The 25527-nt window shown below is 48.9% G+C and overlaps 3 protein-coding genes across 5 annotated transcripts; 2 read left to right on the top strand and 1 right to left on the bottom strand.

Annotated features, from left to right (window-relative positions):
* Nucleotides 1–435: 435 nt before the first annotated feature.
* On the top strand, nucleotides 436–12876 carry Smarcd2 (SWI/SNF related BAF chromatin remodeling complex subunit D2). The gene is made up of 13 exons (XM_004868631.4): nucleotides 436–946; nucleotides 5351–5535; nucleotides 5720–5762; nucleotides 5896–6018; nucleotides 9581–9736; nucleotides 10201–10296; nucleotides 10433–10534; nucleotides 10676–10837; nucleotides 10974–11071; nucleotides 11235–11370; nucleotides 11538–11660; nucleotides 11795–11896; nucleotides 11966–12876. Exons 1-13 carry the CDS (start codon nucleotides 731–733, stop codon nucleotides 12017–12019), a joined length of 1596 nt encoding a protein of 531 aa, XP_004868688.1. The 5' UTR covers nucleotides 436–730; the 3' UTR covers nucleotides 12020–12876.
* A 42-nt stretch (nucleotides 12877–12918) lies between these two features.
* Psmc5 (proteasome 26S subunit, ATPase 5) lies at nucleotides 12919–18245 on the bottom strand. Of its 3 annotated transcripts, none has more exons than XM_004868628.4 (12): nucleotides 17884–18245; nucleotides 17236–17307; nucleotides 15465–15534; nucleotides 15062–15159; nucleotides 14715–14771; nucleotides 14408–14638; nucleotides 13986–14112; nucleotides 13708–13898; nucleotides 13513–13611; nucleotides 13321–13431; nucleotides 13130–13216; nucleotides 12919–13020 (listed from the first exon to the last, which is right to left on the bottom strand). In XM_004868628.4, the coding sequence occupies exons 1-12, from the start codon at nucleotides 17905–17907 to the stop codon at nucleotides 12967–12969; spliced, it is 1221 nt and encodes a 406-aa protein (XP_004868685.1). In that variant the 5' UTR covers nucleotides 17908–18245; the 3' UTR covers nucleotides 12919–12966. The 3 variants fall into 3 exon arrangements, with proteins under 3 accessions (XP_004868685.1, XP_004868686.1, XP_087066317.1); XM_004868629.3 differs by lacking the exon at nucleotides 17884–18245 and adding an exon at nucleotides 17524–17713; XM_087210191.1 differs by lacking the exon at nucleotides 17884–18245 and adding an exon at nucleotides 17395–17485.
* Nucleotides 18246–18286: 41 nt separating this feature from the next.
* Nucleotides 18287–25500, top strand: Ftsj3 (FtsJ RNA 2'-O-methyltransferase 3). The gene is made up of 20 exons (XM_004868625.4): nucleotides 18287–18506; nucleotides 18681–18786; nucleotides 19224–19270; nucleotides 19373–19452; nucleotides 20068–20167; nucleotides 20260–20454; nucleotides 20531–20646; nucleotides 20728–20832; nucleotides 20921–21021; nucleotides 21401–21481; nucleotides 21570–21710; nucleotides 21852–21987; nucleotides 23105–23286; nucleotides 23437–23554; nucleotides 23629–23897; nucleotides 24150–24232; nucleotides 24314–24413; nucleotides 24528–24711; nucleotides 24791–24885; nucleotides 24965–25500. Exons 1-20 carry the CDS (start codon nucleotides 18440–18442, stop codon nucleotides 25155–25157), a joined length of 2499 nt encoding a protein of 832 aa, XP_004868682.1. The 5' UTR covers nucleotides 18287–18439; the 3' UTR covers nucleotides 25158–25500.
* Nucleotides 25501–25527: the final 27 nt, after the last annotated feature.

Genomic DNA, 25527 nt, shown 5'->3' with positions numbered 1-25527 from the left:
ACAGGCGTGCACCACCACACCCGGCTAGGATGGGCTTTTAAAGAAAGTCCAGTTGGCAGCTGTTCTGCCCCAGAGCCGTTCTAAGTAGTCTTTAACTCTGGAAATGAAGACTTGACAAAACTACTTCCCGGGAGTACAATATAGCCGTGTACGACTGACGCGGCTACAACCAGGAGACAGCAGCAACTCCTCATCCACGGTAGCTATCCCAGATGACTTTCGACCTCTGACCCAGCGCCTTTCTCGTCGCTTCCGCTGCGGCTTCCGCTCCCGCCCCTCCGACGAAAGGCGGACCCAAGGGGGTGGGCGGGGGCTCTGATGCCGGCGGTTAGGGGCGGGCCCCTCTGGGGGCGGGGTTTGAGAGGGCATTCTCCATTGGGCTGCTGGATAGGGGCAGGGCCTAAAGTTGGGCGTGGGGGGGGGGAGTTGTTAGCCACCCCTGGGCTACTGGCCCGCTAGGCTCAACCTGCGGAGGCCGGCGGCGGCAGGCGGGCCCGTAGTAGATCCCGGATCCCGAATCGCCTAGCTTTGGAGCGGAATCAGGGTCTGCCCTGTTTTAAAGCGGATCAGCGAGGGGCTTTCGAATTTAGGGTTAGGAAATCCCGGAACTCGGATTAACAAACCCCGGAACCCGGGATTAAGATCGGAAAGTCCCGGATCGCGGAGCACAGCGCTCGGGGCTGACTCGAAGCGGAGCCCGGATCGCTGCACCGCGGGACGGGACGGAACGATGTCTGGCCGTGGCGCGGGCGGGTTCCCGCTGCCCCCGTTGAGCCCCGGCGGCGGCGCCGTTGCCGCTGCCCTAGGAGCGCCGCCTCCCCCAGCGGGACCCGGAATGTTGCCTGGTCCGGCGCTCCGGGGCCCGGGCCCCGCTGGAGGCGTGGGGGTCCCTGGGGCCGCCGCCTTCCGCCCCATGGGCCCCGCGGGTCCCGCGGCGCAGTACCAGGTGAGGAGGGCGGGCAGGCGGCGCCGCGGGGCCTCGAGAGAGGGCCCTGGAGGAGCCGGTGGAGGGTCAGGCCGGGGGCCCTCGGGTTGCGGCCAGGGGCCAGAGTTTGGGGAAAGGGTGAAAGGGACTGCGGTGTGGAAGCAGTTGGGAGTGACCTGGAGCTTCTTGGCACGGAGATTCTGAGTGAGAGATGGGAGCGTCATGGGGTGGAGGGCTAATAAATTGTGGGCGCACGGGTTGAGAAGCCTGGCCCAGTTCCTAGGGTGGAGGTTCTTGGGAGGGGATGAGAAAGTTTTGGAAAGGGTTTTACTGAGAAAGCAGGGTTACCCTGGACTGGCCTCCTTCCCATTCCAAGTCTGCCCTGTTTTTTGGTGGGGTTTTTTTTTTTTCTAGTTGGAAATTGGCAGATTTCTAGCATGTTTGAGATGGCTCCCAGCTGCTAGTGAGGAGGAAGGAGGCCTGGTGTCCCACAGCATGGTCAGGCCCAGGAGCCTTGGCCGGAATGAATCCAGGTTAGATCAGACAGTGGTGCCCAGGCCTGAGCAAGGCCCAGCCCAGTAACAGACCACTCTTATCCTGAGCCTTCTGCTTAATGTCAGTGTGCAGAAGTTGAATCTGGAGGAGCTGAACGGAACACAGTGGCTCCACCGAGCCCTGCTAGTTCTGGGACTGGAGGAGTCTGCGTTTGCAGGGGGTTGCTTCAAAGAGTACTATTCTGACCCCTCAGGCTTCAAAGAAGAGAATGTCTCAGGTTGCAGCTTCAAAGGACATTGAGAGGCAGAGACTTGATCCTTGTGGTTATTGTGTGAGGAACTCTTGACTGTTGCTGGATCTCCTCAGTCACCCAATGTGTTCTTTGAGGCTTTCCCCAGTATGCTTGGGAATTGTGACTGACCTTTTTCCAGCCCCCTTTCCACTTTATTTAGCTTCCAAGTTCTGACAACACCATATGCCAGCCCATGTGCCTGAGCCTTTGGGCTGGGCTTCTTGCTAATGTCCCAAGGTGTGTGTGTTGTTGTTTTCTCTTGTTCTCCCCTGGCATGCCCAGGTAGAGGTTCCAGAAATGTGTCCTCATGGAATACCAGGACCCCTGAACCCTCATTTTCTAAGGAGATGATTACTTGGGGATACTGATTTTTTCCCCATACTCCTCATTCCCCTCCTTCCTGAAAGAAAACAAGGGGGTTTTGAGTATGAGAAGAGAAAGACCTAAGGTTCCAGCCTGGGTCCATCTTTCCCATCATGCTTTCTCCCTTGGGGATCCTGGGACCAGGGTGTTGGTGAGGGGTCCTTGCATCAGTTACTCCAGTCCTTGGGTTGGTTACCAGAGACCTTCTGAGAGCTTCTTGTTGGCATTTTGGTCTTGGGGGACCTGGAACCAACAGAAGCCTCTCCAGTTCCCTTGGCATGCTACCCAAAGAAAAGGTGCCCTTGGGAAAGCCCCTTCAGGCATGGATTCCACAGTTTCTTAGGGAGTGGCCTTGCTGTGGCAAAGCCAAACTGGCCGGCTAGATAGCCCTGGGGAAGCAGAAGATGATGGCTCTGAGCCCTGGCGTCCCATCCCTCCAGCTTCTCATCATCTTCATCTCCTCCCCCCTTCTCCTTCCTCCAGAAAGGGGCAGAAGAGATGGATGGGAGGAATAACCAGCTAACTTGGCTTGAGTTTGAGGGAGATCCTGCCTCCCCTCTTTCAAGTTCAATTGTATGACTTCCAGGAGAAAGACTTAAGATCTGGGCAACAAAGGGGTTCCTGCCTGTTAAGGATCATGAGATGAGCAGGAAGAACAAGGATTTGAGGACCCAAGCTGGACAAATAGGGGACCCTGGGATTTGAACTGTAAGCAGTTGAAAAAAGTGAAGTGATGGTCCATCTCCTTCCAGAGGGTGGCTCTAGCTGTTGGATCACGGTCAACTGAGGACCTTAAAAAAAGCAACATCAAAAACAAAACAAAATGAACAAAAACACAGATTGCTGTGTTCACTTTAGATGTTCAAAATACTTTCTACCCATGGGGTGGAGGAGTATAGTCTCCAACGAAGGCCTTCAAGCCCAGTTACCAGGAACATTAGGGCCACAGGATTTGGGGTAGGGCATGGGCATGCTCACCTGAACCCTAGATTCCTCACTTAACTTGGGTCCTTGTGCTTGCGAGGCAAGTGGCAGAACCACTGAGCTAAATCCCCGGCCCCTAGATTCCTCACTTTGATGCAGCAGCAGCAGCCGCAGCAGCAAGCCCAGCCTCCATCCTGCTGTCCTGAGAGGAGAGTGGTAGGGTCAAACTTAGAATATAGGCTGGTGCTGGGCCTAGGAGAGGAGGTCGCTGAACCTTCTGGGTTTCGAAGGTTTGAGCCAGTCTTACGCAGCCCTGCTGCAGGCAGGAGGCTGAGAGTTTGGGGCATTGGATTTTTTTCCCCTTTTCTTTTCTACTCCTGAGTTGTTTTTTTAAAGGAGGAGGAGTTACTGGTGCTTCAAAGCCCAGGTGTAGAGCTTGGCAATGTTCAGCCCAACCTGATGAACTGTAGCAACCTTCCCCTCGGACCCTGAGTGAACTGGGGGCCAAGAGCAGGGGAAGTCTGAAGCAGATGTCTGGGTGGGACCTATTCTAGGTCTTGCTTCTGTTTTTGGATTTCCTGTTGCCTGAGCACCTGCCCTGGAGGTCTGGGTGGTACTGCAGGTTGTGTGAGTTAGCTTCTTGGGGACCACAGGGCTGTAGTTCACACTCAGCAGTTCTTCCCTTTGTCTCAGGCACTGGGAAACACTTAAGTCAGAGATGTCTGGTTGAGGCTTACAGCTTGGACCACACTGAATTTTTTTCCCCTTTCTGTAATCTTGGCCATGGCTCATTAAGGCAAAGAAACTGGCTGTCTTTTGTCTTTCAGCAGCCTTAATGAATCTTTTCCTGATGGGGAGAAACTTGTGGCAGGACTCCCAAGGTCCCAAGGCTCCTCACTTTTAACTGCTCATTCTCCAGATGCTTCCCTACTGACCTACTCCTTCTGTCCCCTTTCCCCCTTCTCAGTCATGTTTCTCTCAGTGTCTGCATCTGGTCATGAATCTGACCCTTTGTGTGGGAAACATGGGCTTGGTACTAGATGAAGAGGTGGGAGAGAGACTCATCTCCAGGATGCTGGGATGGGAGAGGGTCCTTTGATTTGGTGCAAGTCTCCACCCAGCTTGGCTTAGTTGGCTGGTTGTGCTGGTTGCATAATCTGGGCCCTGGGGCCAGCCCTGTGAAGCTGCCAGGGACAGTGTGTGCGAGGCAAAGCTGCCAAACAGGCCTTGCAGGCAACAGCCATAGGAAGGGGGTTGGGGTGCAGAGGTTATTCCCAAATGGCCTTCACAAAAATATTGGGGAGCTGATCCTTGGGCGGGAAATCTTTCTTTAGAAAAAGACTTTTTAAAAAATTTATTTTTATTACCCAGGTTGCTGAGGGCAGACTCTCTGCAACTTGCATCTCAGGATAATTTTATCCTCATTCTCCAGTTTGGAATGTCTAGCAGTGGTGGCAAACTGGCTCTTTGTTATCAGTGAAAGCTCTAAAGGGTTCACCATCACTGGCCTAGGGTTAAGTTGAGCCAGCACATGCCCCACTGCCAGGTGGTGCCTGGACCACAGGCAGAGTTCAGATGTTTACCACTGTCTCACAGGCCACCCAGGAACCCATAGCTTCCCTTGTGGAGTCTTCTGCCATAGGAGTAGGGGTGCAGCAGTAGGGAGATGAGAAAAGGGTCCAGTTCTGATTGTAGATAGGGGACATATGGTGACCAGATGGTCTCTGTGCTCTGCCTCATGCCACCCCCACTAGTTGGGATCATGTTACAGTTGCTCGTTTGGGGTGTTGCTGCCTGATGGGCTTGGCAGACTAGCAAGTACCTCTCTCCCTCAGTCACACCACCAGGCTGGTACCAGGGGATGGCACTGGGGCTCTGCCTGCTTGTATCTTACAACCCTCTGCTGGCTATGACATTGGTCCCAGGCCTCACTTGTACTGTGCTTCTCTCTGGAGATGGGCTAAGGAGAAGTGAGTACTTGGTGGAACCATCAAAGGCTTCAAGAATGCCTCAAAGCTGCTGGTCTCAAGAAATGGAGAACAGCATGTCAGGGCTGGAAGGCAGTGATAGATCCGGAAGAACTGCACAGGCCCTTCCTTCCTTCAGCCGGCAGGGCCCTCCCACCCCTGGGCCCTGGCAGCCTCATTAGCTGGCACTGCTGCCCGGGCGGTTGCAGGGGTGGGGCAGGTGTAGGTTACGCTCTGTGTTCAAGAAGCTGCTCCCCTTTGTTCCCAACGTCCAGAGCTGCTCAAGCTTGGGTCTGCCTGAGGAGAGGGATGGAGGGCATGGGCTATGGGCCCTGTAGGATCCTGCCATTGACCTATGCACCCCCACTGGCTCACTTCCCCCAGCGGCCTGGCATGTCGCCAGGGAACCGGATGCCCATGGCTGGCTTGCAAGTGGGACCCCCTACTGGCTCCCCATTTGGCACAGCTGTTCCATTGCGACCTGGCATGCCACCCACCATGATGGATCCATTCCGAAAACGCCTGCTTGTGCCCCAGGCCCAGCCACCGATCCCTGCCCAGCGCCGGGGGTAAGGCATCCCTTTCTTGCACTCTGTCTAGCCTAGCTCTGGTGGAAACAGGTTTGCTTCTAGCTAAGAGCTTTGATGATAGAGTGAGACTTGGGTCTGTGCAAGGTTATGGGAACTGGAGGGGGGGGGGGGTTGAGTGTCCTTTGGACCATTAATATCTTAAATGGTTTTCTGTCCGCTGCAGGCTAAAGAGGAGGAAGATGGCAGATAAGGTTCTACCTCAGCGAGTGAGTGTGTTGGGAGGGAGGCTGAATCAATATCTAGCTGGCCAGGGTGGAAAGCTGTCGCCCCCAGCCCTGGGATGGGAAGGAACTGAGCCAGAGCTGTGTGAAGCAAGCTGCTGAATTCCTTCTTCCATAGATTCGGGAACTTGTCCCGGAGTCTCAGGCATACATGGATCTCTTGGCTTTTGAGCGGAAGCTGGACCAGACCATTGCTCGCAAGCGGATGGAAATCCAGGAGGCCATCAAAAAGCCTCTGACGGTATGTGCAGCCCTGACCACCTGGCCTTCTCAGACTTTGCTGCCCCTCCCTGGCTTTGTTTTCCATGGCTTTGTTTTCTGCATTGGGTTAGAGGAGCATTTTTCACATGTAGGATACAGCCTATTAGAGCATCAAGTCAATTTCATGTGTTTGGGCCAGCGTATTTTTTTTTTCAGTTAAAAAATTTTTTTTATTGGTACATTTTATTGTATTGTATTGTATTGTATTCTCGGTACCAGGGATGAAACTCAGGACCTTGTGCCTGCCTGGCAGGCGCGGCACCACTGAGTTACATCCCCGGTCCTATTGGTACATTTTAGATATATATAATGATAACATTCATCATAGGGAATTTACATCTGCACATGATATATCCTGCCTCTTTTTTTCCCATCCCCCCTCAAGCCTCTCCTACCCTCCCTATATGCAAAAGCTTTGCTTCCATTTTTTCCTTCTATTTTCACTTTTTTTCCCCTCTTCCTTCCTTTCTCCCTTCCCGCCTCCCTTGTTCCCTTTCCCATTTGAACATTTTCTTCCCATTTCTCAGTGTCTACTACACATTTTAGTCCTTATTTCCACTTTCAGGTTCTCACAACAGAGAAACAATGTGGTATTTTTTTGTTTTTGGTTTTGGTTTTTTTGCAGTACAGGAATCAAACTCAGGAACTTGTGTTTGCCAGGCAGGCGTGATGCCACTGATCTAAATCCCTGGCCCACAATGCGGTATTTAAACATGTGTGTCTGATTTATTTCACTTAAGAGTATGGTCTCAAAGTGCATCCATTTAGCTAGAACTGTCTCAAGATAATCCTTTCTGGTAGAGTAGTACTCCATTGTATAAAAAAAACCCATTTTCTTTATCCATTCATTAGTTGATGGGCATTTGGGCTGTTTCCCAGATTTAGCTATTACAAAGTGTGCTGCTATAAACAATGGTATGTATATATCACTGTGGTTATGATGCTTTTAATTCTTTGAGGAAGATATCAAATTAAAGTGAATACCTGGGTCAAATGGAACCTCTAGTTTTAGTTTTTTTGGGGGAGAGGTACTGGGGAACGAACTCAGGACCTTGCGCTTGCAAGGCAGGTGGGTGCCACTGAGCTAAATCCCAACCCTAGTTTTAGTTTTTTGAGAAATCTCCACACTGATTTCCACAGTGGTTGTACTAGTCTACACTCTCACCAACAGTGGAGGAGGGTTCCTTTTTCCCCACAGCCCTGCCAGCATTTGTTATTGGTTAATTTCTTGATAATGGCCATTCTTTCTGTAGTGAGATGGAATCTCAGCATTATTTTTTTTTTCCAGTACTGGGGATTGAACTCAGTACCTTGCACTTATGAGGCAGGTTTGGTGCCACAGCTAAATCCCTGGTCTCAGTGTTATTTTAATTTGCATCTCTCAAATGACCAGTGATGTGGATTTTTTGGGGAGGATACCAGGGATCAAACTTGGGACCTTGTGCTTGTGAGGCAGGTGGCAGAGCCACTGAGCTAAATCCCCGGCCCTGGAATATTTTTTCATATATTTATTTGCCATTTCTACCTCTTCATCTGAGAAGTGTCTATTCACTTCAGATGCCCATTTTTGGATTGAGTCTTTAAATTGGGGGGGGGGGTGTCTGTTTTTTTGTTGTTGTTGTTCTGTGTTCTAGATATTACTCTTTTGTCTGAGGAAGAGCTGGCAAAATTTTTTTGTCACTCTGTGAGTTGTCTCTTCACTCTGGTGGTTTCTTTTGCTGTGCAAAACCTTTCCAATAAGATGAGATCCAGTTGTTTGACTCTTTGTGATATTTCCTTTACTATCAGGGTTTTATTCATAAAGTCTTTGCCTACACTAAAGTCTTCAAGCGTTCTACCTATTGTATCTTCCAGCAGATTTAGTGTTTCTGTTTTAATATTTAGATCTTTGATCCATTTCAATTTTATTTTTTTAGGGGGGGTACCGGGGATCGAACACGGGACCTTGTGGTTGAGAGGCAGGCACCCAGACCACTGAGCTAAATCCATGACCCCTATCCATTTCAATTTTAGTGTAGTGCATGGTGAAAGATACAGGTCTAGTTTTAGTCTTTGGCATGTGGAAAGCCAGGTTTTCCAGCACCATTTATTGAAAAGGCTATCTTTCTTCCAGTAAAGCCTTTTTTTTTTTTTTTTGCCAGTACCATGCTACTTTTTCACAGTAGCTTTGTAGTATAATTTCAAGTCAGGGATTGGGCCAGGATGTTTCATTTTTTGGTTATTTTGAGACAGGGCTCTGCTGTGTAGCTCAGGTTGGGCTTGAACTCACTACGTAATCCAGGCTGGCCTTGAACTCATGGCAATTCTCCTGCCTCAGCTTCCCAAGTGCTGGGATTACTGGCTTGCATCACCATCCCCAGTGAGCATGTTTTAAATGAATATAGAACAGTAGGAAATATTTCACAGTAGTAAAGTACCAACCATTGTAGTGATGGTATTATCTTATGAAATTGTTGTTTCAGATGTATATGAGGACCCTGGGTGATGATTGAAAATGTAAATCTTAGCCAGATGTGGTGACATTTGCCCATAATCCTAGTACTCTGGGAGGCTGAGGCAGGAGGATTGAAAGTTCAAGGCCAGTCTGGACAACTTGGTGACTTCTCGAGCCCTCATCTCAAAAAATAAAAAAAGGCCAAGGATATAACTTACTGTAAAGGCCCTGACTTCAATTCCTTGTACAGGAGGAGATGGGGTGAGTGGATGATAAATAAATCATGATCATGGTCAAAAGTTTGGAAGCTGCCAGACAGGGTAAAGGTTCTTCTTTCCCATCTTTAAAGAAGCTTTCTCATTTCTGTTCTTTTTAAAATAATAATCTAAGGGCCGGGGATTTAACTCAGTGGTGCTGCCGCCTGCTTTGCAAGCGCAAGGTCCTGAATTCAATCTCCGGTATGAAAAAAAAAAAAGTAAAATAATAATCTAGTGCTCACTTCAGCAGGACATATACAAATATAATCTAGAATAGTCTCCTGAGTGGTGAAGACTTTCTAGAAGACCGACCAGGGTTATCTTGGGGACCATTGTAGGTGCTTGGGTTACATTTAAAATATAAGCTGGAGAGTTCCCCTCTGACCCTGCCTTCCCACAGTGCTGGGGCTGGAACCTAGGGTCTCATGCTTGCTAGGGAAATTCCACACCCCAGCCCTAGTGTCTTCGGGATTGGCTTGACAACACCCTGTATATATGTATGTATGTATGTACCCTGTATGTACCTGGTTCCAGTGTGTTGGGATTGTCATTTATACATCTCCTTTCACCATAAAACTATGAGTTCCTTGAAGGCTCGGACTAGAATTTACTACTTCCAATTTCCAGTACCTAACAAGGTGCTTAGCCGAGATAGCACTCAATAATTGATTGTTGAATGAGTTGAAATGGGAAGACTGGGTAGTGGGTTTTTTTGTTTTTTGTTTTTTTGGTACCGGGTAATGAACTCAGGACCTCGAGCTTGCCAGGCAGGTGCTGTGCTGCTGAGCTAAATCCCTGGCCATGGGTGGTGATTTTCAGCATGTTGGTCACCTCTGTTTGATTTTTTTTAGCAAAAGCGAAAGCTTCGAATCTACATTTCCAATACGTTCAGTCCCAGCAAGGCAGAAGGTGATAGTGCAGGAACTGCAGGGACCCCTGGAGGAACCCCAGCAGGGGACAAAGTGGCTTCCTGGGAACTCCGCGTGGAGGGCAAACTGCTAGATGATGTGAGTTGGGGAGGGAGGTATCTGGAGGAGAAGTGGCCTGTGTGGGTTAAGATTGGGGCCAGACATGGGCACTCGCAGAGAAGTCCTGTCATAGGGAGAGGGCACAGTTCTAGGTATTTTTTGATTGGAAGTGCTGGGGATTGACCAGGGCCCCATGCATGCTAGCTAGTACTCCACCACTGAGCTACATACACCCCAGTACCAGGTTGAAGATGTATAGTTACTACAGCTTTCCTGCAGATGGCAATCAAGTATCTTGAAGTTACTCACTGGGTGGCAGAGGGTGGGGGGTCCATCAAGGGTTTCTCCCTGTCCCAGTCTCTCATTTTTGCCCATTGTCTGCTTCTTTGGAGTGCAAGGCTCCTCAGTGTCCTGAGCTCAAGGGTTGGAACAGTGCTCCTTTTTTGGGTTTAACAGTTGAGAATGCAGAAGCATCCCTATCTCACACCCCTTTCCATTCACAGCCTAGCAAACAGAAGAGAAAGTTTTCTTCATTCTTCAAGAGCCTTGTCATTGAGTTGGACAAGGAATTGTATGGGCCTGACAATCACTTGGTGGAGGTGAGAGTGGCTGTAGGGCCCTCGGGTGACCAAGGCACCTGAAGTCACTAAGCTAAGCCCCTTGGGTGGAGTAATGGCCTTGGTCCCCTAGGGGCCTACCCATTTGGTGATAAGCTGTTTCCTTCCTCCCTGCCAGTGGCACCGGATGCCCACCACTCAGGAGACAGATGGCTTCCAGGTGAAACGGCCAGGAGACCTCAATGTCAAGTGCACACTCCTGCTCATGCTGGATCATCAGGTGACAGATACCTTGGATCATGTCTGGGGCCACAGGGACTGGTCAGGAGGAGGGGAATAGGTTCCTATAAACCCTTCCTGTTCCTGCAGTTCTTCTCCTTTGTTTTTTCTTAACTCCTCTTCTGATTCCATCTATCCTCAGCCTCCCCAGTATAAACTGGATCCCCGACTAGCGAGGCTACTGGGAGTGCACACACAGACGAGGGCTGCCATCATGCAGGCCCTGTGGCTTTACATAAAACACAACCAGCTGCAGGATGGACATGAGCGCGAGTACATCAACTGCAACCGTTACTTTCGCCAGGTTAGCTTACTTCTGCCAGGTGACATCCTCTTTGTTCAGTCCCTGCCTTGTCTTCTGACTGCTACCCTTACTGTCTCTGGAGTGTTCTACTTCCCCCATTCCTCAGGCGCCCTCAAGCCTTTGGTGCTCTTTCCAGATATTTAGCTGTGGACGACTCCGTTTCTCCGAGATTCCTATGAAACTGGCTGGACTGCTGCAGCATCCAGACCCCATTGTGATCAACCATGTTATTAGGTAAAGGAAAGGAGGGGAATGGGAAGGCTGAAGAGCAGATACACCCTTAATCTAAAGCCAGAGAGAAAAGTTCTAGGTTGGTTTCTTGCTGAGGGTGCTCATAGAATGGGCCCCAGAAGGGTAGCCATGTGCTTCTGCTTCTTTTCCTGTCTGCTCCATGAAGTGTGGACCCTAATGACCAGAAGAAGACAGCCTGTTATGACATTGATGTGGAAGTAGATGACCCACTGAAGGCCCAGATGAGCAATTTTTTAGCCTCTACCACCAACCAGCAGGAGATTGCCTCTCTTGATGTCAAGGTAGGCCTGCTGCCTTCACAACTTCCTCTGGGACCCAGGATGAGGGCAGGCTAATCTGTCATTTTACTGTATCACACTGGGAGTGATATTTATACCCAGTCCTTTGGACTATACCTGGAAACAGACCCCAAGGGCAGGCTTATCTGACACATGTACCTCTTCCTCAGATCCATGAGACCATTGAGTCCATCAATCAGCTGAAGACTCAGAGGGATTTCATGCTCAGCTTTAGCACTGACCCCCAGGACTTCATCCAGGAATGGCTCCGTTCCCAGCGCCGAGACCTCAAGGTTAGTCCTCTTTCCTTAGGGGGATCCCATGTGCAGCTCTGGGTGATCTTTACCCCAGCACTAGTTTCTCAGTTCCAAGGGCAGATTGGCTCACAGGTGGGAATTATGTCATGACTCCTTCTGGCTCTTTGCAGATCATCACTGATGTGATTGGAAATCCTGAGGAGGAGAGACGAGCTGCTTTCTACCACCAGCCCTGGGCCCAGGAAGCAGTGGGGAGGCATATCTTTGCCAAGGTGAGGCTCTGCCCTGTTTGGCCTCCTTTAGCTGTAACAAGAGGCCTGACCATTTTCTTCCTTCTTCAGGTGCAGCAGCGAAGGCAGGAACTGGAACAGGTGCTGGGAATTCGCCTGACCTAACTGCTCAGGGATCTCTTCCTTCTCTGTCCTGGAGCCTGGCAGGGGACCACCCTTTGGGTCCTGGCTATGCCACAGACATGTAGGATGGGGTGAGGGGTATCTCCTGGCACTCTCTACTCCCAGATTTAGTTGCATAAATGTAGTGATAGGGTTCCTGGTTGCTTGGTCCCCAAAGCCTTATTACTTTTTGCATTGGCTTTAATTGGGTTCTCAAGATGCCTCCTCTGCCCCCTGCAGGCAGGCCCAGGTAGGACTGCTGGAGGGCGTGCTTTGGCATTTTTAGGAACCAAAGGCTGCTGGGTTTGCATGTTTACAAGCTCTCCTCCTGGGCCAGTGTCAGAGCTGGGTCTGGGAGCTGGGCAAGGAAGAGGAGGCCCAGCCTAGACTCTTCCGAGCCTTTCTAAACCAAAGTTCTTTGCCATTCCTACAAGCCCAGCCTTGCTGCTGGTTTTTTTTCCCTTTCCTTTGGGTATTTGCACTATGTGGGGAGCAGGTTTTTCTATGTGGGAGCCACTTTTTTTGTACAGGGGTAAGTTGAGGTTTTTCAGGGAGCCCTATTTGGTGCCTCCTTGCCTGTATTTTCTCAATCTATGCAAGCGGCTGTGGCCGCCATCATCTCCTGGGATGCCAGGGGCTCCCCCACCATAGGGGAGGTGGAACCTCTGAGGGGGGGGGGGTGTACCAATTCTTTAGCTTGGCCAGAGGTAGGGGGTGTGCATGGCAGAGAGCAGGGGGAGGTGAGGGGAGGCTGGGCGGACTGTTGTGCCCTTTGGAACTTGGTGAACTTAGGGCTTGGCAAATGCCACTTCTGGCAGGTTTGGAAATTTCCAAATAAATTCTTTTGTTTATTGGTGGTACCTAGACCTGGTCATTGAATAATGTGGCCACTCTAACAGGGGCTTGTTCCACACATCTTTATTTGAAGGATACACAAAAAAGACATCCCTTCACTTCCACAACTTTTTGATGGACATGTTTTTCTCACTATCCTTCTGCATGACCTAGAGAGGAAAGAGAGAGCACACACTTGTGAGCATGAGTTATGAACACAAATCTTAGTCTCTGCTCCAGAGCAACCATCAGCAAAAGCAGAACAGTGGAGGCATGTACCTTGGCTACTGCCATCTCAAAATCTTCCTGGGTGACATGGACTCGCCGTTCCCGCAGTGCATACATGCCAGCCTCTGTGCACACGCCCTGAGCAGGAAAAGGAAGCTGAGACACTGTTGCCCCATCAACCCTGAGATATAACCTTGAACCCAGAGCTTCCTGCCACTCCGTTTCCCTGAGATTCCAGTTACCTTAACCTCAGCTCCTGATGCTCCTGGCATTAGCTCAGCAATTTTTCTCAAGTTGATCCCCCGGGTCAGGTTCATTTTCCGGGAGTGGATTTTCAAAATGTCCAGCCGGGCCTAGGAATGGGAGAGGAAAGCCCTTGGTCCCACACCTTATCCCCACAGCCAGAGCCATTCCACAAACTATCTACCACAAACCTCCTCATTAGGGGGTGGGAATTCAATTTTTCTGTCGATGCGCCCTGGGCGAAGCAGTGCAGAATCCAAGATGTCAATCCTATTAGTAGCCATGATAACCTGAGCAGAGAAAGGAAGATAAAATCAGCTAAGCTCTTAGCCTGTATGTCACCCAAAGCCTTCCACTGGCTTGTCTAAAGGCCTGCACCACTTTACCTTGATATTCTTGGTGGCTTCAAAGCCATCTAGCTGGTTAAGCAGCTCCAGCATTGTGCGCTGCACCTCACTGTCTCCTCCAGAGCCCCCCTCCAGCCGAGAGGAGCCAATGGAGTCGATTTCATCCATGAAGATGATAGATGGAGCGTGTTCTCGTGCCATGACAAACAGCTCCCGCACCATTCTTGCCCCTGTGCAGAGACCCAGCTGGCATTAGAAGCTAATGAGCTTCTCACCCTTCACTCTTCTACTCGTTTCTCACATTCCTAACCAGTTACCTTCCCCAATGAATTTCTGTACCAATTCTGAGCCAGAGACACGAATAAAGGTACAGTCAGTATGATGAGCCACAGCCCGGGCCAACAGTGTCTTCCCGGTGCCTGGAGGTCCGTATAACAGCACTCCCTATAGGGAAACAACAGGACTCAGTGCAGAAAGCGGGCTTCATGCCATTCAGTGAGCATATTACTGCATGCTAGCTTTGTGCTTGGTCCCTTGCTAGAGGCTACAGATGCTCTTTTTTAGAGCTTACAGCTAAAACAGTTTAGTGCCCTAGAAACTCCTCTCCCCCAGCTGCTGCTATTCAGCAGAAAGGACAGCCCAAGCAGGGTGCAGCCTGTCCCAACCCAAGCACTTGATCTGGCCTGGGGCAGGAGTAAGTACAGCCAACCTGTATACCTCACGGAAGCCCAGTCCTCACCTTGGGCTGTGCAATGCCCAGGGCTTCAAAGAGCTCAGGGTGCTTCACGGGCAGCTCAATCACTTCTTTGATCTCCTTGATTTGCTTGTCCAATCCACCAATCATCTCATAGGTCGAGTCAGGCACCTTTTCCACCATCATGAGTGACACTAGAGGGTCCACCTTGTTGGGTAGAATCTTGTGCAGAGTGTAGCTGTCATTTCTTAGGGCCACCCGGCAATTGGGTGTCACCTGGACGGAGGTGGCAAGTTTCAGGAAGTAGTACACTAAGAGCTGACCCCACCCCCCACTCACCTGGTACACTCACATCATTGATGTCGATGTTCTTGTCCACATCTACGACAAACTTGCCCTCAGGATGTACCTGAAGAAACAAGGGCTCATGTCTCTTTTTTTTTTTTTTTCTGAGACAGCATCTCATTATGTAGGCCAGGCTGGCCTCAAACTCACAGCCATCCTGTCTCAGCTTCCCAACTGCTGGGATTACAGCCATGTGCCACCATACCCAGCCCTTGTGACCTTTCTTATGGCCACCAAATCACCATATCAGCAAGACCCATGGGATTCCAGAATAACATGACGGAACACTGTCCATGAGGCTATGTATAAAGGGTGGGGAAGCAGTGGGTGACAGGCTGGTCATGTTGCCTTTACCTTGACCAACACTTTCTTCTTATCCATTGCCCGGACTACTTCACCCACATAGGAGCCCTGTTCCTGCAGCAGCTGTAGCTCTTCCCGCAACAGGCGAACTAAATGGCAAATAGATATAGTGATCACCTAGTTTCTCCTTTGTGTCCCCTGCCTGGGGATTAATTCAACATGAACTAAGTACAGCACCATTTTGAAATTTCGAAGGAAAGTTTCACTCTTTCTCACACACACATGTCCCAAAGGGGCTTATAAGGGAACTCTAGATAGAGATGTGCAGTGGGAAACCACTAATGACTGTGAAGCATCACCTTGGACTAGAGGGAAAGCACTGCTATGAGGCTGCCAGTCAAGGAGCAGCCAGACTTCAAACTGTCTACATGCAGCTTCCTATCTTATCCCTCACCTTTTGCATTTAGCTCATTCCTCTGTGCCTGCAGCCGCCGAAGGTTTTGGCTCTTATCATTCACAATCAACTGTGGAAAGCAAGAGAAAATTCTGTTACTCAAAGGCAACAGATAGGAGGCAGGATCTTGGCCAGGACTCTCATAGGCAGGCTGAGCTACAATAAAGGTACTGGTGCCTCCATGTTCAGATTCTCTAGTAGGATCCCAATGACCTTGTCCTGTCCTTCAAGAGTCCCTTTGGAGCCTGAAGTAGCCATCAAAAAGGCTGCTTGGGAAATGTTACAGCTGGCTTATGTAGTAACTTTTTTTTTTTTGTACTGGGGATTGAATTTAGGGCTTTAGCACTGAACTACATTCCCCAACCCTTTTCATTGTTTTGAGACAGAGTCTTGCTAAATTGTCCAAGTGGGACTTGAACCTGTGATCCTCCTGGTTCAGTGTCCCAAGTGCTGGGATATACATACTGACTCTTCATGGGGAAGCAACATGCTTATAGTGGAAAGGTCTTTGGGTAGGAAATCTGAGTTCTAGCTCAGCTGCTGTCAATTTAAAATGAGGTAAAGCACTAGGGATATAGCTCAGTGGCAGAGTACTTGCCTAGCATTTATAAGGTCCTGTGTTCAACTCCCTACTATTGGAAAAAAGAAAAAAAAAAAAATCAAGCATGCACAAGGCCCTGGGTTTGATTCCCAGTATATAATAACTACAAGTGTACCTGGAGCTTGGAAATTTTTTTGTCTCTTCTCATGCATTATATTGTTATTTCTCTGGCTTAGCTGGTTAGGCTAACACACTGAGATGCCCAGTTCCTTTCATTCAGTCCCCATGACATCAGTGTTGTTCGACTCCTCAATTCTGTCCCTCCCCACGTTGTCATTTCACCTAGCCCCAGCCTTTTCCTGATAAATCTCATCTCCTGAGCCTATGTCTCCTCTTTTTAAAGAAACTTCTGCGTTCATACTTCTTTCTCTCAAAAGATTAGTGTTGGGCTAGGGACCTAGAATTTGACTCTTAGGAACTGAGTAACAAAATGTATTATTGCCCTTAAAGGGGTGGGGCTTGAGGATAACAAAACTTTTTTTCTTTCTTTCCCAGAGACAGGGTCTCTCCAGGTAGTCCAGGCTGGCCTTGAACTCACAGTGATCCTTCTGCCTCAGCCTCCCAAGCACTGAGATTACAGGTGTGGACCACCACACCTGGCTCTTAAGGGTAACAAGAGATTATTCGTTTCATATACTTCACACTACTTGTTACTTTTTTTTTTTGAGACAGAGTCTGGCTATGTAGTTCAGACTGGTCTTCAACTCACCATGTAGCCCAGGTTGACCTCGAACTTGTAGCATTCTCCAGCCTCAACCTGAGTGCTGGGATTACAGGCATGCATGTGCCACCACCTGCTACTTGTTACTTCTTACAAGGATACTTTTCTAAGGACTAGAAACAAAATAGGAAAATAGGCCAGGTGGTGGTCCAGGCAGAGGCCAGCCTGGGCTACATGGCCAGTTCGAGTTCACCTTGGACTACACAGCAAGACCCTGCTTCAAAAAACAACAAAAACAGGGCCAGGGATTTAGCTCAGTGGTTTCACCACCTGCTGCGCAAGGACCCTAATTCGATCCCAGGTACCAAAACAAAAACAAACAAAAAACCCCAACCTCCCCCAAAAACAAAATAGGAAAATAGCTTCTTTCACTGCATTGTCAATGGAATTTGTAGAAATCTTCCATTAGTCCGCATCCCCTCCTAGTTCCCTCTACAGTTAGTCCTCACCTGGAGTTCTTCAATCTTGGACAAATAATATTGGCGGAGTCCGCTGCCTGCCTTCCCCTCTTCCAGCTCCATCTGAAGACACAATGTAGTTATTAAACAAGAGGTAAACACTCAAGGAGTAAAGCCACTTTCAGGGCATTTCACTACAAGGCTAAATACCAGGCAGCTCAGCATGGTAAAGAGCTCAGACTTCGGAGGCTTAATATCTGGATTGTAATCCTGCACTCCCTTCCTTTGAAACCTCCATTTTCCCATGGCTAAAATAAAAAAAATACAAACTCCGCCTACCTCCTTAAGGCTTTTTAGAAAGATCGAGAGCCAAGTACACGGGAGGGAGCCCTTGGACTGTGGCAAGTGCCATAAAGATCGGAGGTGATACCACTACAGACGGAGCCAGAAGGAAAGACAGCCATCCAACCTTCCGCTCACGAGGTCCTTCTCACTTCATTTCTACACGGCTCTGCCCTGACTCACCGCGGGCGGCGCTGACACAGCAAATCCAGTCTCAGGCAAGCCCTGGTCTGGATTGGTCCACATACCGCCCCCCCCATCCACCCGACCCTCTGGTCCCGGCCAGCTTTCAACCTAAGGTCCCGCCCGCTCCGTACTTAGCCCCGAGTCTCCGCCCGGCTGCCGCAGTCGCCGTACCTGCTCTGGCCCGTCCAGCGCCATCTTCCCTCTTCAATAGAGACCGCCGGCATCCGAGCCACCTTCGCGCGCAGGCGCAGAAGCGGGGGCTTCGGCCCGGAGACTGAGCAGAGAAGAGTTCCGGGTCACTGGGCGAGGTGTGTCCAGAATACAATAAATAATAGGAGCCATGATGGGAGGGCGTATTCTCAAGATTAGGAGTTTTGGAAGGAAACGAGGAACTAGATCTCCTAATTGTTGCTTCCTAGGAACTTGGTATTTAAATATTGTAATCTTCCCCCCAGTCACATCTTTCAATTTATAAGGCTCGGGGACAACACTCTTATGGCCACACTCAAGATGGAGAAAAACTTGGAGCCAGGGACGCAAGGCGCGCTAGCGGAAGCGGAAGTACACTTGCCTGCATGTGCTCTTCCGTGGCGAAAGCGCCGCTGGGTAGAAGGCTCGTAGTGTGATTTCTGTGGGAAGTTGGTAACGGAAGCGGACTCTAGCTTGGGAAGAGAACTTTTCAACTTCTATGTTCTCCCCAGATTGAGTGACATTCCTCCATTCTATCATGGGCAAGAAGGGCAAAGTTGGCAAGAGCCGGCGGGACAAGTTTTATCATTTGGCAAAGGAGACTGGTGAGTTAGAGTTTGCTCTGAGAGCGAACAAGAGAACCGTCTCGTTGGTCTGCGCCTTTCCAGATGTTGGGCTCCAATTTTCACAGAAGGGGTGGTGGGCCGTGAGGCTGGAAAAGTTCTGCTGGTAGTGTTCCGCGGACGTCATTATTTTGTCTCTGCCCCCGCGCCTCCCAGGTTATCGTTCCCGCTCTGCTTTCAAGCTGATCCAGCTCAATCGCCGCTTTCAGTTCCTGCAGAAAGCTCGAGCCTTATTGGATTTGTGTGCTGCGCCAGGAGGATGGTGTGTAACACTCGGAGCAGTTGCTCCTGGTGGCGGTTTCATGGCCCTGGATTAGAATTATGTTCCTCGGGGGTCGGATTTTGGGCCCCCTACTCCCAACGAAGTGCAATAATTCCAGCCTCAGATTTCTGTACACTCCAGAGCTTAAGTCTATTCTAAACCTTGGGTGGGCTTTTTCCTTTCTTGGTTGCAGAGAAAAGGCTTGGAATGTGTAGATATGATTCCTTTGGCCACTACACTTGTCTAGGCTCTCTGACATCAAGGGTGAGAGATCACATTGCCAGGGGAAGGAAAGAGATAGTTCCAGATGTGGGTTTTTTTGGGGGGGTATCTGGGATCGAACTTGGGTCCTCGCGCTTGCGCAGCAGGCGACAAAACCACTGAGCTAAATCCCTGGCCCCCAGTTCCAGATGTTTTAATCTTTGTTCCTTTCATAGGCTGCAGGTGGCGGCCAAGTTTATGCCTGTGTCCAGTCTTATTGTGGGTGAGTAACTGGTGGCTCTCTTGGATGTTTTAGGGGGAAATGAGGTACTAATTGTGCTACATTTTTTTCCTTGCTCCTTGAGTACTCTGACCTTTCTTCCAGGAGTGGACCTGGTTCCAATCAAGCCTCTCCCCAATGTGGTGACACTTCAGGAGGACATCACAACAGAACGCTGTAGGCAGGTAATAGGAATTCCTCTTTTCCTATCCATTTTGTTTGTTTTTTTGAGACAGGGTTTCACTATGTAGTTCAGGCTGGCCTTGAACTCACTATGTATTCCAGGGTGGCCTCGAACTCATAGCATCCTCTTGCCTCAGCCTCCTGAGTGCTGGGATTATAGGGATGTGCCACCACACCCAGCACCTCCTATCCTTTTATGTACAAATAGCCACAGCTTCCGTATCTCCCAAGTGCAATTTTTACCACATCTCCCAAGTGCCTTCATGATTATCTGTGAGGTATATGGCATTCCTAATGTACACTCTAGCCTTAGTCAGGGGTGAAATCCTTTCCAGTGGACTATTACACTGTAAGCTCCAGGAAGGAATCGATGTATTAGGTACCCACCCCCCCGCCCCAGTACTGGGGCTCGAACTCTGGACCTTATGCTTGCCAGGCAGACACAGCCCCGCTGAGCTACATCCCTGGCCCCCAAGATGTATTACTTTCCTATTTCATTCCCAGTGCCTGACACAGTATTTGGTCTTTGGTGGGCACTCAGTAGATGACTGGACTAGGGATTCTATTCTTACCCATTCTTTTGTTTCTGTTGCCATAATCCCTGTCCTTCTCTGTAGGCCCTGAGAAAGGAGCTGAAGACTTGGAAAGTAGACGTTGTGCTCAATGATGGGGCCCCTAATGTTGGGGCTAGTTGGGTACATGACGCTTACTCGCAAGGTGTGCAGGGAGTATGGGGCTGATGAGGGTAGAGGTGGAAGTGGCGTGGCCCCAGATCATACTGATTCTCACTGACTGTCTTTATTCCACAGCCCACTTGACACTGATGGCTTTGCGTTTGGCTTGTGATTTTTTGGCCCATGGTGGCTGCTTCATCACAAAGGTTTTCCGTTCCCGTGACTATCAGCCCCTGCTGTGGATCTTTCAGCAGCTATTCCGCCGTGTCCAGGCCACCAAGCCCCAAGCCTCTCGCCATGAATCTGCAGAAATCTTTGTAGTCTGCCAGGGTGGGCATCACTTCCTTCTCTTAGCTCAGCCTTATAATTATCAAAGCATATTTTAAAATATATCTTACCATTTTAGGATTCTTGGCTCCTGACAAGGTTGACAGTAAATTCTTTGATCCCAAGTTTGCCTTCAAGGAGGTTGAAGTTCAGGCTAAGACAGTTACTGAGTTGGTAACTAAAAAGAAGCCAAAGGTGCGTTTGGGGAAGTTGGGCCTGATGGGTCCTTCAGAAACCTCAGAAGGGACTGCCCAACCATTTTTTTTCCTCCCTAAGGCTGAAGGCTATGCTGAGGGTGACCTGACTCTTTATCACTGTACCTCAGTTACTGACTTCCTACGGGCTGCCAACCCTGTTGACTTCCTCTCCAAGGCCAGTGAGGTGAGTTCTCAGACTTGAGGGAGGCATGTAAGGGAGCCCCAGAAACTGAGCCTGAAAATATCCCTTGACTGCTTTTCTTCTCTAATAGATCTCAATAGATGATAATGAGTTGGCACAACATCCAGCTACCACTGAGGACATACGGGCATGCTGTCAGGACATCAGAGTTCTGGGGCGCAAGGAACTTAGGTATGTAGAAGGGTGGTGAAGGGGCCAGGAGCGCTAAAGGAGGTAAAAGCCTTTGAACAAAAGCCATGATGCTGGATCTCTGGTTTGGGGTGGGGCCTGAATCTTAGGATTTATGTGGGTGGAGCCAGAAATCTGAAGTGTAGACTGAGTTGGGCATGATAATGCATGCCTGTAATCCTGGCACTCGGGAGGCTAAGGCAGGAGGATCACCTCGAGTTTGTGGCCCGCCTGGGGTACATAGTGAGTTCAAGGCCAGCCTGAACTACATAATGTGACCCTGTCTCAAAACACCAAAAAAAAAAAAAAAAAAAGTGTAGACTTCAAACAGAAAAGGAGAGAAAGGAAATGGGAGATGGTAAGATCAATATTTCTGGTGCAGGTCCCTACTGAACTGGAGAACAAAACTTCGGCGTTATATGGCTAAGAAGCTGAAAGAGCAAGCAAAAGCACTGGATATCAGGTGAGAAAAAACTAACAAGGGTAGGTATTACTTTGTGTTGGGAGGAAGTATCTAGAAAATAACCAAACTCTCTGAACTATTTTGTTAGCCTCAGCTCAGGAGAGGAGGAAGGTGATGAAGAATCTACCTCTGAGACCACAAGGCAACCCTCTAAGGAGGAGGAAGAGGAAGAGCAGCTGAACCAGACTCTGGCAGAGATGAAAGCCCAGGAGGTGGCGGAATTAAAGAGGTTAGGGGAGCTAGGGAAGAGCTTGGGGAACTCCAATACATAGTCCCTCTGTGTGTGAAAATGGGAGAAAGGGATGAAAGGCACGGATAAGGAAGCTCAAGTGCTGGGCAGCTTTTTAAATTCCTTAACCCATCCCTTTAGGAAGAAGAAGAAGCTGCTTCGAGAGCAGAGGAAGCAGCGGGAACGCATAGAGCTAAAGATGGATCTGCCTGGAGTTTCCATCGCAGATGAGGGAGAGACAGGCATGTTCTCCCTGTGTACCATCCGAGGTCACCAGGTGAGGTGGAGTTGGGGATACAGGTTGAGACGAGAGTGATTTGCAGAGGGGGAGATGGGAAAAAGAGCCCCGTGACTCAAAAGACAAAAAGAAACACCTGCAATGATGAAATCAGGAAGATCTGTGATTATGATCTAGATTACTATAGAACTAGTACATCAGAACAAAGAGCTGAGATTATAGCAGATGCAGCCAGGATAGCTGGATTACCAGCATGGGTGAAAAGAGGGTGTCCCTCAGTGGAGAGCATCATTCTTCAATTTAGCAAGTTAGCTAAATTGTGACCAAGTTAGCACTTAGAAATTAGATGAATGGTGCTTCTGTCAAATACTAAAGAACGTACTTTTTCTGATGAAAACTGTCACAAGCAAAATTTTTTGCAGCTCTTGTGTGGAAATGTTACAATCAGGTCATCTTTGGCACACAGGAGAGGCAGTATAGCAGCCATAGAACAGACGCAAGCTTAAGCTTTAGACCCAGCTGCACCACTTAAAAGACTGTGGCTCTGAGCTACCACTTACCACTTTTTAACTTACCTACTACGGTTTTTGTGATGAATAAAAAAATAGCTGTTTGCCGTAAGGAAAATAAATTTTGAGGTTCTGACAGTTGGAGTGAAGCAGTTCTTTCAGATGTGTATTGTCTGGGTTTCTCAATGGGATCAAAATGAGTAGATTATTTTCTAAAGTGATTGTGAGTTTTCAAAATGATTTTACTCTTCTTTTGGTGGTAGTGGTGCTGAGAATTGAACCCACGGTTTCTTGCATGTGAGCCAGACTTTCTACCACTGAGCTAGCTACATCCCCAGCCCTACAAGTGATTTTAAACTAGTGAGTGGGACAGAATAGTTCTCTCTAGTCTATTGATGATATTTTTGTTTTTTGGTACCAGGGATCAAACTCGGGACCTTGCACTTTCGAGGCAGGCGCCGGAACCACTGAGCTAAATCCCCAGCCCCGCCGGTTCTCTCTAGTCTAGGATGGGATGTTTTATATAGGCCAGTTTCTTTATCTGTAAAATGAAATAGCTATTTATTACAGTGTATTTACTAATGTTAGGAGATGAGATCGCAAATATTTTTTCCTAAGTACTCAATTTCTATTTCTCTTAACTTCAGTTGTTAGAGGAAGTAACACAAGGGGACATGAGTGCTGCAGACACACTTCTGTCTGATCTGCCAGGGGATGACATCTATGTGTCAGATGCAGAAGAGGACAATGATTCATCTCTGGACAGTGACCTGGATCCAGAAGAGTTGGCAGGGGTTGGGGGACATCAGGGACTGAAGGACCAACAGTGGTAAGGGATTTATAGGAGGTGTCCCCTTACCTTTAGTTCGACTGCTGACACAAAGTTGGTGTGTGCATTCCTAGAAATGGGTATGGGAAGCAAGGCCTCTGGGCATTTGGTCACTGAGCAGCCTTTCCCTACTTTCTCTGGTGTTGGCAGTGTGCGATTTGCTCAACTAGAAGATAATAAAGAAGAGGAAGAAGAGAATCCACTCCTGGTACCACTGGAGGAAAAAACAGTGCTGCAAGAAGAACAAACCAACCTGTGGTTCTCAAAGGTAAGAAGCTGGGGATAAGACTGGTGGGAAACTGGCATTCCCTGGGAGGAAGGCTGAAGGTTCTCCCCCAACAGGATGGTTTCAGTTGGATTGAGGATGATGCTGATGAAGCTCTGGAAATCAGTCAGGCCCAGTTGTTGTACAAGAACCGCCAGAAGGAGCAGGAGCCGCCACAACCACTGTCACCTTCCAGTTTGAAGACTGAGAGAAAGTTTCCCCAGTACCAGAATAAGGCCCCAGATGAGAAAGAGGCTCCCTCAGGGGCAGGAGCCACCACTGACCCTGGAAGGGAAGGAAGTGACAGCTCAGACAGTGAGAGCAGTAGCAGTGAGGATGAAGAGAGGTGAGTCCAGCAGGTGGAAAAGGGATAAAGAGGAAGCAGTGATTTGAATCATTTCTTCAAGTTGGGGTTCCCAAGGTTGGCTATAGATAGGGAGCTTTAAAAATACCAATGATTGATTTAACTGGCTTGAGTGGCAAGGATTTCTGTAAGTTCCTAAGACAGTTTTAATTAGGAAGCAGGGTTGAGGTGGAATATGGTATGAGTGGCATGGAAAGGTGGAATATTTGTTTATAGCCCTGCCCTCTTCCACAGTTGGGGACCATCCCGTGGTAAGAAGCAAAGCCGTGGGCCTAAGAAAGATGACGGGTTTGAGGTAGTACCTATTGAGGACTCAGGTGAGAGCTCTGTCCATGTAGAATGAGAGGATGGGGATTTCAGTGTTGAGAATTGAGGTTTGACATTTGTCTTCTCCCTAGTGAAACATCGGATCCTGGACCCTGAAGGCCTTGCTTTAGGTGCTGTTATTGCCTCCTCCAAAAAGGCTAAGAGGGACCTCATAGATGACTCCTTCAACAGGTGGGGGAGTCAGAAAATCATAAGCTGCTGCCAAGATGTGATTAAATGGATGACTGCCTTTTTAGGAAGCCTGGAATGATTTTATTGGTTATTGGCCTGCTGTCCTCTGTCCAGGTATGCATTTAATGAAAATGAAAGAGAGCTTCCAGACTGGTTTGTGCAGGAAGAGAAGCAGCATCGAATACGGCAGTTGCCTCTTGACAAGAAGGAAGTGGAGCACTACCGCAAACGCTGGCGGGAAATCAATGCACGTCCCATCAAGAAAGTGGCTGAGGCCAAGGCCAGAAAGAAACGGAGGGTAAATAATGGGGGCTGCCTGAAGTTAGGTGTGGGTGGGGCAGAAGTGAAGAAGTCACCTGACTGAAGTCCCCTCCCAGATGCTGAAGAAGCTGGAACAGACCAAGAAGAAGGCAGAAGCGGTGGTGAACACCATAGACATCTCAGAACGAGAGAAAGTGGCACAGTTGCGAAGGTAATTGGGGGAAGACACCACAAAAGGGTTAAAAATAGTAACAAGAAAGTATGCCTCTAACCTTTCTTTCTTTTTACAGTCTGTATAAGAAGGCTGGGCTTGGCAAGGAAAAACGTCAAGTCACCTATGTTGTAGCCAAAAAAGGTGTGGGCCGTAAAGTGCGGAGGCCAGCTGGAGTTAGAGGTCATTTCAAGGTGGTGGACTCCAGGATGAAAAAGGATCAGAGAGCACAACAACGTAAGGAGCAGAAGAAAAAACACAAACGTAAATAAGGAGACTGTAAAACTTAGCAGGTCCAGCTAACCCTGGTATCCTTGGTACCAGTTTTGCCCTTACTTGTATCACAGAGGTCTAAGATGCCAGGAACGTGGTCCTAAGTGGTGAGAAGGACATCTTCCTGCCTTTAGGACGGTTTCCCATAAAAGCACCAAGGGAGCTGCTTTGTTGGTGCTGTGACAGTCTATTACCCTTCTGTGAAGAACAGAGTGGTGGATGAAACATCTAAATCTTAAGGGAAAGTTCAGTGTGGTGTTTTGTATGGACCTCTTGCATCTCACCCATCCCACTCCATTACTGAATAAAACAATATCAGTGCTGGACTGTTCCAGATCATAATATGTACCAACTATTTTAAGGTAGAAA

Source organism: Heterocephalus glaber, unplaced genomic scaffold, assembly GCF_053883595.1.
Source record: "Heterocephalus glaber isolate CG9 unplaced genomic scaffold, H.glaber_assembly_v1.0 deba00001124, whole genome shotgun sequence".
Taxonomy (NCBI): Eukaryota; Metazoa; Chordata; class Mammalia; order Rodentia; family Bathyergidae; genus Heterocephalus; species Heterocephalus glaber.
This window is presented reverse-complemented; position numbering and strand designations above follow the sequence as displayed.

Excerpts from the sequence above, each read along its gene's own strand:
- Ftsj3 (XM_004868625.4), top strand. The coding sequence starts at position 18,440 with ATGGGCAAGAAGGGCAAAGTTGGCAAGAGCCGGCGGGACAAGTTTTAT. Across the intron at positions 18,507-18,680 it reads TCATTTGGCAAAGGAGACTG|GTTATCGTTCCCGCTCTGCT; the intron begins GTGAGTTAGAGT and ends CGCGCCTCCCAG. Across the intron at positions 24,233-24,313 it reads AGTACCTATTGAGGACTCAG|TGAAACATCGGATCCTGGAC; the intron begins GTGAGAGCTCTG and ends TCTTCTCCCTAG.
- Psmc5 (XM_004868628.4), bottom strand. The coding sequence starts at position 17,907 with ATGGCGCTGGACGGGCCAGAGCAG. Across the intron at positions 14,772-15,061 it reads AGAAGAAAGTGTTGGTCAAG|GTACATCCTGAGGGCAAGTT; the intron begins GTAAAGGCAACA and ends TTGTTTCTTCAG. Across the intron at positions 14,639-14,714 it reads AGAACATCGACATCAATGAT|GTGACACCCAATTGCCGGGT; the intron begins GTGAGTGTACCA and ends ACCTCCGTCCAG.
- Smarcd2 (XM_004868631.4), top strand. The coding sequence starts at position 731 with ATGTCTGGCCGTGGCGCGGGCGGGTTCCCGCTGCCCCCGTTGAGCCCC. Across the intron at positions 11,072-11,234 it reads GTGATCAACCATGTTATTAG|TGTGGACCCTAATGACCAGA; the intron begins GTAAAGGAAAGG and ends TGCTCCATGAAG. Across the intron at positions 11,897-11,965 it reads GGAGGCATATCTTTGCCAAG|GTGCAGCAGCGAAGGCAGGA; the intron begins GTGAGGCTCTGC and ends TTCCTTCTTCAG.